This window comes from Peromyscus maniculatus, chromosome 15 (assembly GCF_049852395.1).
Source record: "Peromyscus maniculatus bairdii isolate BWxNUB_F1_BW_parent chromosome 15, HU_Pman_BW_mat_3.1, whole genome shotgun sequence".
In the NCBI taxonomy this organism is placed as follows: Eukaryota; Metazoa; Chordata; class Mammalia; order Rodentia; family Cricetidae; genus Peromyscus; species Peromyscus maniculatus.
In genome coordinates, this window is record NC_134866.1 from 79,821,856 (window position 1) to 79,837,031 (window position 15,176).

Sequence of the window (15,176 nt, forward strand, 5' to 3'; positions counted from 1 at the left end):
GCAAATATGATCAGTGTGATTTAGCTCAGCCTGGTCATTGTTCTGCTTAGCAGTTTCAGGTACACAATGTGAATTACACAGAAATTTCTAATGTCTGGAGTTGTTGCAGATGATTTTGTATTGGTAGTTCTGGGAAAAGAAAGGTCTCTTTTTTTTTTTTGAGATAAAATTATTTTAGCTAAGAATTTGTTTTTCAAGGGACAAGAGAAAAGATACTCGAGAAAAGGTGAAGGAAAAGGAAAGAGGGAAGGAGAAGGAGAGAGAGAAGGAGAAGGATCGTGACAAAGACAAGGAACGGGGTAAAAACAAAGACAAAGATAGAGAGAAGGAGAAGGACCATGAAAAGGATCGAGACAAAGACAAGGAAAAGGAACAAGACAAAGACAAGGAGCGGGAAAAAGACAGATCCAAAGAGGCCGATGAGAAACGGAAGAAGGATAAGAAGTCCAGAACACCACCCAGAAGTTACAATGCATCAAGAAGATCTCGTAGTACCAGCAGGTTTGTGTGTGCGTGCCTGTGGTTGTTTGTGTGTGGAGGTTACAGGACAACCTTGGGTCTGGTTCATTGGACAGGACTCAGTAGGCTAGGCTGGGTGGCCAGTGAGCTCCTGGAGTCCACCTGTGTCTCCCTCTACAGTACTGGCCTAGACGCACGCTGCCACACCTGTTACTGTTAATCGTGTGCTGTGCTTTTCCTTGTGGGCTCTGGAGGTAGAACTCAGGTCCTTACATTTGCCTGGCAAGCTCTTCACTGATGAGCTGTGACTGCATCTGCTGCAACTTTTTACCAGGAGAGTTACTGGTGACCAGTGAGTACCTTTGTAACCAAGGGGGAAAGATTACTCTATGCAAGTATAGTGGTAGTGGTATTTACCCTTCATTGAACAAATAAAGTTTTTTCCAGCACAGGGGTCACTACATCATTGAACCTCCTGGGCGAGATATTTGGACAGACTTAATTGTCTTTTGTAATGCAATATTTAAATCTGGTTAATTATTACTCATTTTTCTTAGAACATGGCATGCAATGGAAACGGCTATATAAAAATTCTTAGGTGTAATAGTATGACTTTAAGTTTTGGTTCTCTTTGTTAGTTTTGAGAATTAGACCTTTCCCTCTTAGGACTGTTGTTTCCACTTTATATTAATTTATATTAATAGATACACTGCCACCAGGTGGCAGCATGTTGCTATAGTAACAGCTACAAAATGAGAATCTTCCTCAAGGGTGTTTTTAACCTTCTTATCTCTTATTTCAGATGATTATAAGTTAAGCTGAGTCTTTTAAAAATATTTAAAAATAAATGTTTCTACAAATTTTAAAGTTGAATTTTCATTGCAAACAAGTTGAAGGAATATATTTTCTTTAAAAATGTTATTTTATATCTTATTTTTTAATGTTAGCCTATTAAAAGATAATAAAAGCTAATTGCAATGTTTATTGGGTATTGGTATAACAGGCCATATCTAGTTCTTGGCTGACTTTATGTCTTGCCTTATTTTGTCCTTCCAGCAAGCTTTTGAGACCATCATCCCCTGGTAAAGACAGGCCTTTCCCTTGCCCTCTGCTCTGCTGTCAGAAGTGGAGCACTTTGTTTCCTTTTTTGAAGAAAGTGGGAAGCTGCCAGGCAGTGGTAGTTCATGCCTTTAACCCCAGCACTCGGGAGAGGCAGGTGAATCTCTGTGAGTTCGAGGCCAGCCTAGTCTACAGAGCAGGTTCCAGGACAGCCAGAGCTACACAGAGAAACCCTATCTCAAAAAAAGAAAAGAAAAACCACCAAAAAACCCAAAAACAGATGCTTGAAATATTGTCAAGAAAGGAAAGGCAAAAAGAGTGGGCCAGGGCCTTTCTACCATGTGTGAGTAGATTTGGGTTTGATTTCCCCAACATTCTAATCCTGCTCCCCACAGAAAAAGAGAATCTGGGGGGCTGGAGAAACGGCTCAGAGGTTAAGAGCACTGGCTGTTCTTCCAGAGGTCCTGAGTTCAGTTCCCAGCAACCACATGGTGGCTCCCAACCATCTGTGATAAGATCTGGTGCCCTTCTCTGGCCTGCAGGGATACATGCAGACAGAACACTGTATATATAATAAATGAACGAAGGAAGGAATAATAAATAAATAATAAAAAGTTCCCATTCTTTAAAGAAAAAATCTGTATCTCTCAAGCACTTGCTATGTGCCAGGCTCTGTTCCTGCTTTACATGTGTTGTCCTCTAGCCTCCAAATAACCATGGAAGTCTTGACTTGTCTGGGGAGTTTTGTTTCCAATTGAAAAGGTAGACCCAGTTTAAACAGTATTTGTGTTGTTACAGTCTTTGTTCTTTTTTTCCCTTTAAAATGAAACCATGTATACAACTAATAATCTATGTGCTTAACTTTTATGAAAGAAGACTAAAAGCAATAGTAAGGCAACTTGAATTTCAGAGGATTGCTATTTTTGTTGTGTGGTTAGTGGTTATCAGAGCTGCTGTTCTTGTGTGTGGGAAGTGTGTGTATTTATATGTATATGTGTTGCTGTTAGAGATCTGTGTCGATGTCTCTGTCTAATACTCTCAGCTTATTTTTTTGAGACAAGGTCTCACTGAACTTGAAACTCACTGACTGCCCAGGCTGGCTAGGTAGTCTCCCATATCCTTCTGTTTCTGCCTTCTGGTGCTGGATTACAGGTATGTGCCACCCTGCCTGGCCTTTTACAGGGGTACTTGGGCAACAAGCCCTTTCTCCAATGAGAAGTCTTTCCCAGCCCTTATCAGAACTTCTTATATAAGATCATTGGCTATATTAATCAGTCATTTGATAAATGTATCTTGCTACCTCCTCATCCCTTGGGCATGGTGAAGTTCATTGTTTGACCACTCTTAAATATGATATGGTTTAGAATATGCATTGTATATCAATGTTAAAAATTTTTATTGAATATCACTAATCTTTTTCTTTTTGGTAATGATTTGCTTATCTAAATTTTAGATTTTAACTACTTATATAAATGTTTGCATTCAATTTTAAATTACTAGAACAATAGTAATGATAGCAAGCTAGAGGAAAAAGTGGTTTCTCAGTAAATTTTTTAAACACCTTTTTATTATCCTGACACATCTCAACCTTAGCAAGATAACTTATCTTTCAGTTTTGGCAGACTTTATTACTTTGCTAGAAAATCTTTTCAGTGGGGCAGAAAGGAGGAGCCAGAAGTGCAGTGAAGGATGGGAAAGACTTTAGTTGCTAAGAGAGAAGACACTTGGATCTGAAACGTCTGGTGAAACCCATCACTTTCTATACTAACTTAAAATTAAATTAAAAATTTAATTAAAATTAAATTAAAATTAAAAAAATTAAATTGAATTAAAAAACATTTAAAGTATGTCAATGAAAAGGAGATTGTCCTATATTTTCTCATGAAATTTTAGATGGTGGTTTTGTCAGTGATAAAATGTATGGTTTATAATTTGATCTGCACTAAAGTCAGGTAATAAAACATGCTCTAGAAAGAGTTTAATCGGCACTTATGGGGTTAGGAGAGTGGCGTGGTGGCAAAGCACTTGTCTGTCCTGTGGGAGGGCCTGAATTTGACTCAAGAGTTCCTTTAACCCCTCTCCCAATAAAAATAAAATCTAGCTAAGCTGGTGGTATAAGCAGCCTACAGTGTCAGCACTAAGGAACCTGAGGCTGGTGTCAAGGTCTGAAAAATATTAACAAGATAAACTAATCAAACTAGTCTTGGAGAGATGCTCTCACTGAATTGAGGACCCTTTAGCTTATAATTTGGACTGTCCCTTATTTCAGTTGCTGATTTTAGAAAGTGACGTTTTGTCTTTCAGGGAAAGGCGGCGGCGAAGAAGCAGGAGTTCTTCCAGGTCTCCAAGGACATCAAAGACTATAAAAAGAAAGTCTTCCAGGTCTCCATCTCCCAGGGGGTAGGTGGAATCTGGTGAAACCTAAAGAGGAGCAGGAACTGGAAATCACTTCTTCTTGAATCTGTTTTCAAGTTTTGGTTTTCCAATGGCTAATATGTTTGTATCCTTGAGAATTGATGTAAGATGTTAGTGTTCAAAAGCATCAACTTCCACCCATGTGCTCATCCGCCCTGTCCATTCAGGAATTGCCTCCTCTCCCCTTTACTAGTTACAAGATGGAAATGGTCATTTTTTCCTTAGACATAAAGTGGTGTGAAATAGGTAGGCTGCACTTTTCTGCCACTCTTAACTGAGAACTGTCTCTATGGTGAGAGAGAATGTCCCCTTTTCTTTTGATGATGCCGGGACTGGTTCTGTGACAGTGCCTTCATCCCACTCAGTGTTTGGTCCAGCTTTTGTCTGTTTCCAACTTTTTATTTCTTCACACCGTTGTGTATTTGTGTGCTCAATGACTGTTTCCAGGACTCATTGGTAGTCATATACCAGTAGACCAGACTATTTGAAAACTTGTGGTGATGAACTGTATTGTCTGGTTTTGATCTATTTTTGCTTTTTAAATTTTCTTCATTATTGCGTGTGATGTACATGGAGGGGCATGTGTGTGTCACAGCATGTGTGTGGAAGTTGAAGGGCATCATTGTGAAATTAATTGCCTCCTACTTGTATATGAGTTCCAGAAATCAGACTTGTGGTTCAGGTCACAAAACACTTGCTGTTACTTTGAACCCTTTCATGAAGTAATTTTTATATATGGTTGGAGGCAGGATTTCAACTTCATTCTTTGGCATGTGAATTTCAAGTTTCCCCGGCACCATGGTTGAAAACATCCATTTTTCCTGTCTTTGAAATCATTTGATCTGGTATGCAGGAGTTGATTCCAGGCTTTCCATAGACCTATGTGTTTGTCCTTAGCCAGTGCCATGTTTTCAGTTAATGCAATTTTGTAGTCATTTTGAAATCAGAAATTACGTCACCTACCCGTTTTTTCTTTTGCTTTAAAAATATTTATATATTCATTTACTTTGTGTGTGTGTGTGTGTGTGTGTGTGTGTGTGTGTGTGTGTGTGTGTTTGAGTGTATGTATGTTCACAACCTGTATGCAGGAGCTGTGGAGGTGGGAAGAGGATGTCAACTTCCCTGGAACTGGAGGTTGTGAACTGCCATGTGAGTGCTGGAAACCAAACCAGGGTCTTGGAGAGCACCGAGTGAGTGCTCGTAACAACTGTGCTGGCTCTCCAGCCTCAACTGTGTTCATTTTTAAAAGAACATTTTGGCTATATGGAGAGCCTTCAAGATGTCATAAGAGTTTTAGGACAGATTTTTCCTGTATCTGCTGCTAATGCTGTTAATAGTTTTTGTAGGAATTGCCTTGAGTCTGTATTGCTTTTGCTGGTGTTCTTAATGGCACTCACGTCTTGCCTTCTGGGAGTTCTTTCATTACTGTGTTATGGTGGTTAGTATATGAATTGTTTTATTTTGCTACATTTATTGCAACAGATTTTCATTTGCTTTTGGATCTGCTTCATAGTTGTCTTCATTTGTTCCATTAGTCTTGTATCTATTTTTAAGCTACTAACAGGGAACTGCTCATAGTTTTGTATTAGAGCTATCTCAGCTAGATCAGAGCACTCATGATTCTCAAATGGTATGCCGAATTTTCCCTCTATAATCTTTGGGTTTACAATTTTTTTTGGTAGTGTGTTGTTCTGTGTGTTTTAGGTTTGCTCTTAAATTGGTGGTTCTTGTTTCTAATAGTAGATGAGATAGGTTATTTGAAACTCTAAATGTTGCTGCTATCCTCATTCTCTGTCCTTTTTATTCTCTGGTTTGTTTGTTTGTTTGTTTGTCTATTTGTGTGAATGTAAGAGTGAGAAGATAACTTGGGGAGTTGATTCTCTCCTATCGTATAGGTCCTAGGGCTCAGACTCAGGCCATTATGGTTGATGTCAGCTAAGTCATCTCACTGGCCCCCTTTTATTCCCTCTTGAATGTTCAGTATATTAAGTTGAGAAGGTGCATAGGAAGACATATAATAGTATATAGTATATTCAGAGAATTATGAAAAGAAAAAAAAAGTCTGTAGGGGTTAGGGATTCAGTGGAAAGGTTCCCATTACCAGAAAAGAAGACCGTTTGTGTTTAGTGCAGCTTTTTCCTGCATACTTTTGATTGGTGGTTGGGAGAATCTATGGATGAGGAATCATTACAGTATAGGCTGACTGTAGTTGATTTTTAATCTCACCCTTATTCCAGTAAGTGTGTCTTGAGCATTTAAACAGTGGTAAATTGAGAATACCAAGTTGTGTCTTATAGGAACACATTGGTGGCTACTGTAGAAGCGACCTGAACACTGACTGAAGCAAAAGGTGGGCTAGGGCAGGTTGTAGGCCCTGGCTTTGTCACTTTGCTAGTCCAGTTTACCAGTGTGCTTATTTACAGTGCACTGTTTGGATAGCGTGTGTTAGGTAAGGGCTGTTTTCAAGAGTACAGTAGGTCTTTACATTCTTGAAAGATAACTTCTATATTTTCATCATAGCCGAAATAAGAAAGATAAAAAGAGAGAAAAAGAACGGGACCACATCGGTGACAGGAGAGAAAGAGAACGTTCCACATCCACAAAAAAGAGTTCTAATGATCGAGACGGGAAGGAAAAGGTGGAGAAGACCAACACACCAGTTAAGGTGAGCTGCTCAGCCAGGGTCTGGGTGCAGAAAGGCACAGGGCACAGCTGCCATTCATATGGATCACATCTGAAGAGATGAGAACCTGTTAACATGCAATCAGCTCAGGTCCTTTTTTTGAGAATCAGTAAATAATGTATAAGGAGAAAATTGTAGAGAACTTCTGGGTAACAAGTGTATCTGAGAGGTTTATGATATTGAGGTTTGTGTCTGATGCTGTTTTTCTCAGCATATATTGGAGCACATTTGATGAGACTTGGTTGTCATTGGTTTTGTAATATATAGTTAAAACTAGATTTGTTCATGTGCAATACATAATTGAAAACCAAATTCCTTAACCAATACAGAATTGAAAACTAAAACTCCCTAATTAAGCTTTTTCTTGAAAATTGTAAGTACTTGTGAATTATGTCCCTTCTCTTTACTACCTTGTGTAATTGTATTTGGAGATACAGGTTCTGGAATTACTTTGATGCTGATGGAAGTTTGTCATCATCATCAGTGACACTGGCATTATTTAGTAAACATGAACATGTATTACTTGTTAAGCATTCTTTATTCTCATGTAATTCTCCCTTAGGCTGGGGGCACAATTTGGACTACTTTTGAAGGCTTTCCTAAGAGGACAGTAGCTTCCTTTTGTATATACTCACATTTATTTCTTGTGTTTTTGAAAGCTCTTTGGTTTTTTGCTGTTTTTGAAGAGCTAAAATTTCTGTTTTCCTGTTGTATTTTGATTTTGTTACCATGAGTTGCCCATCTTTTGTTGGAAATAACCTACAAAGGGCAAACTGATCCATGTGCTTCCATGGATTTTCATGAAAGAAAATAATGGCTTTTCACAAAAAAATACTCACAAAGGTCAGAGTTATATCATTTAGCCATACATAATTACAGACAATTCTTGTGCAAAGTAATGAGCATGCACTTGCTGTTTGTTGTAGAAGGAACACAGTAAAGAAGCAGATTCAAGTGTGAGCAAAGATGCAGAGGAGAAGGACTCACCAAGGACTGAGGAAGAAAACCAAGTACAGCAGAATGGGAATTGCCAACCAAATGAAGAGAGCCTCTGCAGCAAAGCCGACGTGGTGTAGGACCACCTACTTGCTGCGTCTCTCCCTCCACGGTGGGATCAAACCCAAAGCTTTCAGTTCGCAACAAGGTGTAAACGGGGAAGAAACCCACATATGGGAACTAACAGCTTTTCCGGCTAAGAGGTGACATTGTGGACATCTTGTTACTGAGCATGGACATCATGAAAATAATCAGATGTTACCCGAATTCGCCATCTTCTGAAGTCTGTGCATTCCCATGGTGGCTGGCACACTTGTCATGTGGTCATTAGTGTTTGCCAAGAAGCGTTGCAAATATTGAACGTCACAGATCCAGAATTGAACTATCCCTACAGACTGGAGATGAGTGTGGGAGGCTCTTAAAGAAAAGGCTAGTTACTGAATTTTGTATTGTTTTACTTTTTTAAAAAAAAATTTCAATATATACAGTTTGATGATGTGCTTGAAATTTGTGCAAATATATACACACTCTTGTAAAGTGCAAAGTATGTAAGAAGTTTTAACATTTACTTCACAGGACTTAACAGTGATTGTGGTAAATTCTCACTATTGTGTTTTCTTTTGCTCACTGTTTTGGACATCCGTTTTCCTTTCCAACAGTTTTACAGATTAAACTTGCTTAAATAAGTGGAATACAAACCAACTGACAATGCATGCTCCTGTTCTCTTTCCAAAGAAGAGCAGCTGTGTCGAGTACTAACAACAACATGTTAGTATTCCGTGTTGAGAATCATTGGGTCTGCCACGAAATGAGCATTTCTCCTTGAACTTTCTTGACATTTCCAAGCTCATGAATAATATTTCAGTGTGTCCTGTCAGCTGTAGGTGGCAAAGAAGCCCTTATGAAAAAGAAACTGAGTTTTCAGAATGGGCTATGGGAGCACAAGCTGAAGCTTTAGTGCCTTCTACAATGTGTGGTAGACTGTTTTCTAGGATTTTACATGTGCTGGTTATTCTCGGGCCCTATGGAATCCAGATGGCTGTGTTTTGTTCACAACTGTTGGGAAGTGTGCGAGGGGTGGGTCAGAAGCACTTCTTACGTCAGTTAAGAGAAGGAAGTCTTGTTTACAAGACTTGGGGAGTTTCACACAACAGTGTAGTTTGGGGACCACCAGTTTTATACTGTGATGATTGAAAAGGAGACATACTTCTACTTCAAATCAGAGGAAACCTGTTAGTTGACTTCATTGGATGGCCTTAATATTACCTCACAATCATATTCTTCTAATGATACAGAAATTGTACTTGCGGAAGGACTAGGGGCATACAGAGGTGGTTTTGTGTTTAATGATATGCTTATTCGAGTTTAAGGCACACGGTCATTCACTGATCTTAGGCTCAACTTTTCATAGAAGGTATGCAAGTAGTAAAATGAGAACTTAATGTTTTCTGTAAAACTCTAAATTCTAGTTAATGCACTATTCATTATTGTTACATTTCCCAAAAAAAACCCCTTAATTCGCAAATCTTATTTAAAAGTCAATTTTAATTTTATTTAATACAACCCAATACAATCAGATTACTCAGTTGCCTTACCTCATGGGAAGGATTGCTGTCACAGATTTAAAAAGTCAAGTAGTACTTTAGTTACTTGGTTCCAGCTTGAATCTTGTTTTTATATTAATACTGTTGAAACTTTAATTTGAAGAGTAGAAAGGCCCGTTCTGTAAGTCATAAAGCCTGGTTCGATTATGAAGCTGCTTAATCATCTTCAGGTGTTCAAATTACTGTGTGTATGTGTGTGTGGGTTTTTTTTTTTTTTTTGTCACTGTGTACATTAAACTTTTGGAAAATACTTTACTATGTAAAGTATAGATGGCCATTTTAATCTTTTAGCCACATACGGTTGGCTAGTAACAGCTTATTCTGATACAGAAATGCTTGGGCACCTGTGGAAAGATTGTGAAGGAGTGTGTCTCGCTTCAACCGCTGTCTTATTTATGATATGTAAGTAGACTAGAGCAAATGTTTGAATCTTTGTTATTTTTAGTACCATTTCTCTAATAAAGTTCAGTATTTTAGAGGAAAGAGTCCTCAGTTTCATCCTGCTCTCATTTTGTTTGGCACATGGAGGGTTTTGACATGGCCAAAGCAGCCTTGTGCAGTGTCTCTACAACAGCCCTGTAAGATTAGGTGTTTTCCTGTCCTCTGCACTGTTCAAATGTTCTCATGGTGGAAATGAACGTTTATTCCTACCGCTGATTACTTCTCAAGCAGGTTTTTATTTTACTCCAATAACCATTAATGTAGAAAAAGGTTTACAAATTCAGAGTAAGTACAGATTACCTGAGACAGTAAAGTCAGATGCTGTGGGATTGGTGTATGTGTTGTGAGGCACATAGGGAGGCAGCCACACATGTTCTTCGGTTTTGTTTGCTGTTTTCTAATAAGGTACTGTATTTCTTTCAAGAATTTTTCTTGTCAGCCGGGCAGTGGTGGTGCATGCCTTTAATCCCAGCACTCGGGAGGCAGAGTGAGTTCCTGGACACAGGGCTACAAAGAGAAACCCTGCCTTGAAAAACAAAACAAAACAACCAAAAAAAAATCTTTGTCACTCAAGATCCTGTCAGGGAAACCCGAGGTAGGATGGGACGAACCCTCCCACTGACTGCCAGTGCGGTGGTTCTTTGCCTCCCCCTGGACAGGGTCTGACACTGTCGATCGATGGCTTCGTGTGCACGCTGAGCTGTTAAAGGCACTGCCTGGGTGGCTTTGCAGGTAGACCGCGCAGGTCCTTAACTTCTGGGACTGTTGCCGTAGGTCGATGTTCCCATCTCAATCTAGTGGATTTAGACTGAAAACACTAATCGGCCTGTAATCTCCATGTTTAGAATTCTTTTTGGAACAGATTTAGTGCTTATTATGTATTTATCTTTATGTTAAAGGCTTAAATTTTGGTATACTCAGTTACAAATAAAAACCAGTGCTTATAATCAAGATGGTTTATTATTTTTTTGGTCAAGAAAAGTTCCTTTTTAAGATACTAATATTGTTCCTTTGTGTTGCTATCTTTTATTTTCAAATTTAAAAAAATTTCAACCTTTTATCTACACCTGCCTTGACCTATGAGATGATTTAATTTTAAGGGCTATGGAGCTCACTAATAGGCTTTAAAGTATTTTCAATTTACAGTGCATTACAGATGGAGTAGGATTTCACTTCTTGTTAGTGGGTTAACAGCTAGCATTAGTCCTTTTGAAGGGATGCATTGGGTAAGGGAGCATCTGTGAGTCATTGAAAAGAGGGGTGAACTGAGTAGATTATAAAGTGGAGCCATCCCCGCAATGGAGAAATGCAGTGCCCGTTCATTATGTATTTATATGTTTTCCCACCCTAATGCTTTCTCATGTTTTCTTGCTAATAGTCACTTAAATTTTTTTCGGATTCTAGTTTAGTGCTCTCCAAAGGGCTTCATCCTGCTTTCATCCTGGAAGCAGGAGCCTGATATAAATGTAACAAAATAATCTTTTAAAATAAAACTTGTTTTCTATGTAGTTTGTAGGTCAGCCTTTCAATTCCTTTTGTCTTTTATTGTACCCTTAATGCTGTTTCACCTGAGCAGTGAGTGATACATAATTAGAAGATTAAAAACTAAAGCCATTTATGTTAGGCTAGATAGGTTAGATTTAGTAATTTTACAATTACTAAATTTACCAATTACAATATGGGCTAAGATACTTTTGTAGTTTCTGGAATTTATTTGTTTATAATTTTTTCTTTCTTGTTGGGGATTAAACCCAGGGCTTCAAAGTGTTCTGTCATTGAACTGCAGTCCAACACATAACAATATTTTAAAGGTAGATTTTTTTTAATCTGTAGCATGATATTTAAGTTTATAGGCAGCTAATATTTAATTTGGAAAATTGCCAGTTGGGGAGATACTGACATTTAAATTCTAGTATCAAAACGGGGTAGTGGTCTTTGTATTCTTGATTCACTTTTATTTGCTGACAGAGACAGTCCTGACTATGTAAGATCAGACTCATCAAACTCACTGAGAGAACTGTAGAATTCTACCAGTACATGGTACCAACGGGCAACGCATGATCGAGGGATAATGCAGAGGACTGGTTTCCATACAAGATTAAATAGACTGGGTAACTGTATAGGTCAATTTAGTAGTTAAAAATACCCTCTTGGTCTCAAGTAATTTAGTAGAACAGTGCTATAGATCATCAAGGGAAAAGTTAATGTAAGCATCAAGATCCTGCCTAGGTGTGTGTGAGTAGAACTACTTTCACATGGTACTAGTAAAGAGCTATCAAATGCTGCTGCTATTATGTTGCTATATTTTTAATAAAATGAAAATCTTGAAATCCACTGTTGAGTAGTAATTTCATCTTCTTCTGGGTTAGATATTTGCATCTCACAGCTTGTTTTTATGACTGAAATGTGATTTGCTCCTCCGGGCTTCAGAAATGACCACCCAGACAGGTTTTTGCGTATCATGCAGTCCTGTCTTACAGGTAAATATAATTGGGGCTTTCCATATCAAGCATTTGGTGGCATTCTAAGTGATAGCTGCTCAGAGTCCCCTTTGTTCATGGCATCAGCTTCCTGGAGGTTTTTGTGTGGTGATCATTGCCACCATGTCTTAATAGCAAGTGAAATGCTTTCTTTAATTTTGGGAACTACAGTTCTCCATGAGGCCAGTGAATTGTGTGCTGAGGGTAGCCTTTGAAGTGAGATTAATCAGTTAGTCAAAGTTGCCTCCTTAAAAATAAATTAACTCGGGGCTGGAGAGATGGCTCAGAGGTTAAGAGCACTGACTACCCTTCCAGAGGTCCTGAGTTCAATTCCCAGCAACCACATGGTGGCTCACAACCATCCGTAATCAGATCTGGCGCCCTCTGTATACATAATAAATAAATAAATCTTTAAAAATAAATAAATAAATTAATTAATTAACTCGGGCTGGTAAGATGGTCCAGCAGATCAAAGTATGTGCCGACATACTGAATTTGGTCACCAGGACCCACGTGGTAGAAGGAGAGAACTGACTTCCAACAGTCATTCTCTAATCTAGTGTGCCATGGTGTATGTGCACAGTAAATGCTATAATAGACTTGCAGCCGGGTAGATTCAGGATTTAGTGTGGCCTTGTGGCTTGGCTGGCCCATCTGTGGTGAGGGAGGCCCTTGCCTTAACTGCCCTCTCAGATAAAACTTGCCATTTTGGTTTTCCAGAGGATTATGCGACATGGGCAGGGGCTGGAGAGGCTTTCTAGGAAACTTTGTGGTAGCAGATGTAGACTGCAGTATGTGGTTCTTCTCACCTGACTTCATACAGTGATGCCAAGGTGGAGCAGCCACTTCTGACAGACACTGGATTAAAAGTATAATTAAAGTATTATGCTTTTTTTTTTTTTTTTTTTTTTTTTTTTTTTTTTTTTGGTTTTTCCGAGACAGGGTTTCTCTGTGTAGCTTTGCGCCTTTCCTGGAACTCACTTGGTAGCCCAGGCTGGCCTCGAACTCACAGAGATCCGCCTGCCTCTGCCTCCCGAGTGCTGGGATTAAAGGCGTGCGCCACCACCGCCCGGCTGTATTATGCTTTTTATAATACAACTTTTTTTTTTTTTTTTTTTTTAACATTGGGAAAGCCAACCTAAATGTAAATGGCTAGCTAGTTCTCTTTAGAGTATGCCACTGTGTTTAATGGATTAGCCACAATATGCTCACTGGAAGTTGGAAGTGGCATGACCTCTCCTATTTTCCTCCCCTGAGCTTCAGTCTCCAAATATTTTGACACAGAGAGCTCACTGAATGTTGTAAGACTGGATAGCTTACTCTTCAGTTCTCTAGTACCACTGTCCACTTTAACTTCCAACTTGACACTGCCCTCATAAACCTTTGCTAAGTCTCCCAATTCCGGTTTCCTCCAAAAGGTCCTGGTTACTGTTGTTTAGAGACTTGAGTCTTGTGTAGCCTGGCTGGATTTGAACTCCCGTAGCACCATCAGGCCTGCACTACTGCCCAAGCCATGCTCCCCCCCCCCCCATCCCTTTATCAGGAATGATTGTAGACATGTAGGAGAAATTCCTCTGGCAGGAAGGTAATTGCAGTATTGGAGTTAAGTCCTTTTCATTTTAATCTGTTTTTGTAAACTCCTAATTGGTCTGACCCCAAGTTATTTCAGTGTATGTGGCTACTTAATTAACCTTCTTTAAACTGGCCAGGCTTGGGGCTGGAAAGATGGCTCAGCAGTTAAGAGCACTGGCTGTTCTTCCAGAGGTCCTGAGTTCAATTCCCAGCAACCACATGGTGGCTCACAACCATCTGTAATGAGATCTGGTGCCTTCTTCTGGCCTGCAAGCATACATGTAGGTAGAATACTGTTTATATAATAAATAAATAAATCTTAAAAACAAACAAACAAAAAACTGGCTAGGCTTTCTCATTTTGATAAAAGGTCATGCTAATCTAATTGCGTAAGTCCTCATCTTTAATTTTTTGAGGACATTTGTACTACATTGTTAAGTATAATGCCACAGTGAAGCCAGTTTGAGCCTGAAATGTTATTTTACAGTTACATTGATGTGTGTGTGTGTGTGTGTGTGTGTGTGTGTGTGTGTGTGTGTGTGTTGGAGGACAGCTTGTGGGAGTCTGTTCTTCCACTATGGGACCTGGGGATTAAATTTAGGTCCCCAGGTGCCTTTATCACCAGAGCCATCTCATTGACCCTGGAATTGTTTTAATTACAAATTCAGTATTAACAAGTAGACTTAGAGTTACTCCTGGCGTTTTAAAATACGCTGTTGTGTGATTTTTTTTTTAATTATTTTTTTATTTTTTTATGCCGAATGCTGTTTATTGAAGGAGGGAAGAGGTCTTAAATACAGACTTACAGCACAATGGGAGGACCCCGGAGGGCAGAATTTCGCTACTGATGTTTTACAATCTTGCATCTAAGCTGTTAACGCTCATTATGCAGGATACACAGACAAGGATCTTCCCTTAAGCATTCAGGAGGGTTGAACCCTGCAGGGAATTGGCATAGGGAGGATATCAAGGTCAAGGTCAGCAAGCAAGGCAACAGTTACCCAAAATGGGGGCCAGGGAACTATAGGTCCCCCTTTTACTAAAAAATGAGCTTCTGACTTAGGTTGCGTGGGATGTCAGCAGGTCACCTTACCCATCATGGAGATGCCTGCCCAGGCTACACAGGCGCTCTGTCTTAGGTTGGTGAGCGCCCCCCAGGCATTACCTGTCTCCGAATACTCATTATCATACAGGCTCAATTGTGTGTGAGCTGCAGAGGTAACTGCTTCCAAAAATCTCAAAGTGGTGCTGGGCTTGCAATCTGTGTGTTCAACACAGAAGAGACCAACAGAGGTTTTATCCCACCCATAGCCAGTAACTGGCTAAAGGCAACTGAGGCATTCCCTTCCTTAACGATCCTTATTGCAAACTGGAGTCCTTGTAAGATGGTATCCCAAAGGCAAATGGAACCTGAGTTTATACATTTTAATTTTCAAAGCCAATCAAAATGTATATAACTATTGAATT

At 39.3% G+C, this 15,176-nt stretch overlaps 1 protein-coding gene across 7 annotated transcripts in view; it reads left to right on the forward strand.

The window, feature by feature from the left end:
• The window catches only part of Srek1 (splicing regulatory glutamic acid and lysine rich protein 1), a 31,329-nt gene extending 21,628 nt beyond the window's left edge, over window positions 1–9,701 (forward strand). For all 7 annotated transcript variants that reach the window (XM_006982729.4, XM_016001304.3, XM_076552167.1 and 4 more), the window contains 4 exons: window positions 199–501; window positions 3,823–3,918; window positions 6,454–6,598; window positions 7,543–9,701. In XM_006982729.4, coding sequence (XP_006982791.3) covers window positions 199–501; window positions 3,823–3,918; window positions 6,454–6,598; window positions 7,543–7,692 — 694 coding nt within the window. In that variant the 3' untranslated portion in view covers window positions 7,693–9,701. The remainder of the gene's footprint in view (window positions 1–198; window positions 502–3,822; window positions 3,919–6,453; window positions 6,599–7,542) is intronic.
• The last annotated feature ends 5,475 nt before the right edge of the window (window positions 9,702–15,176 follow it).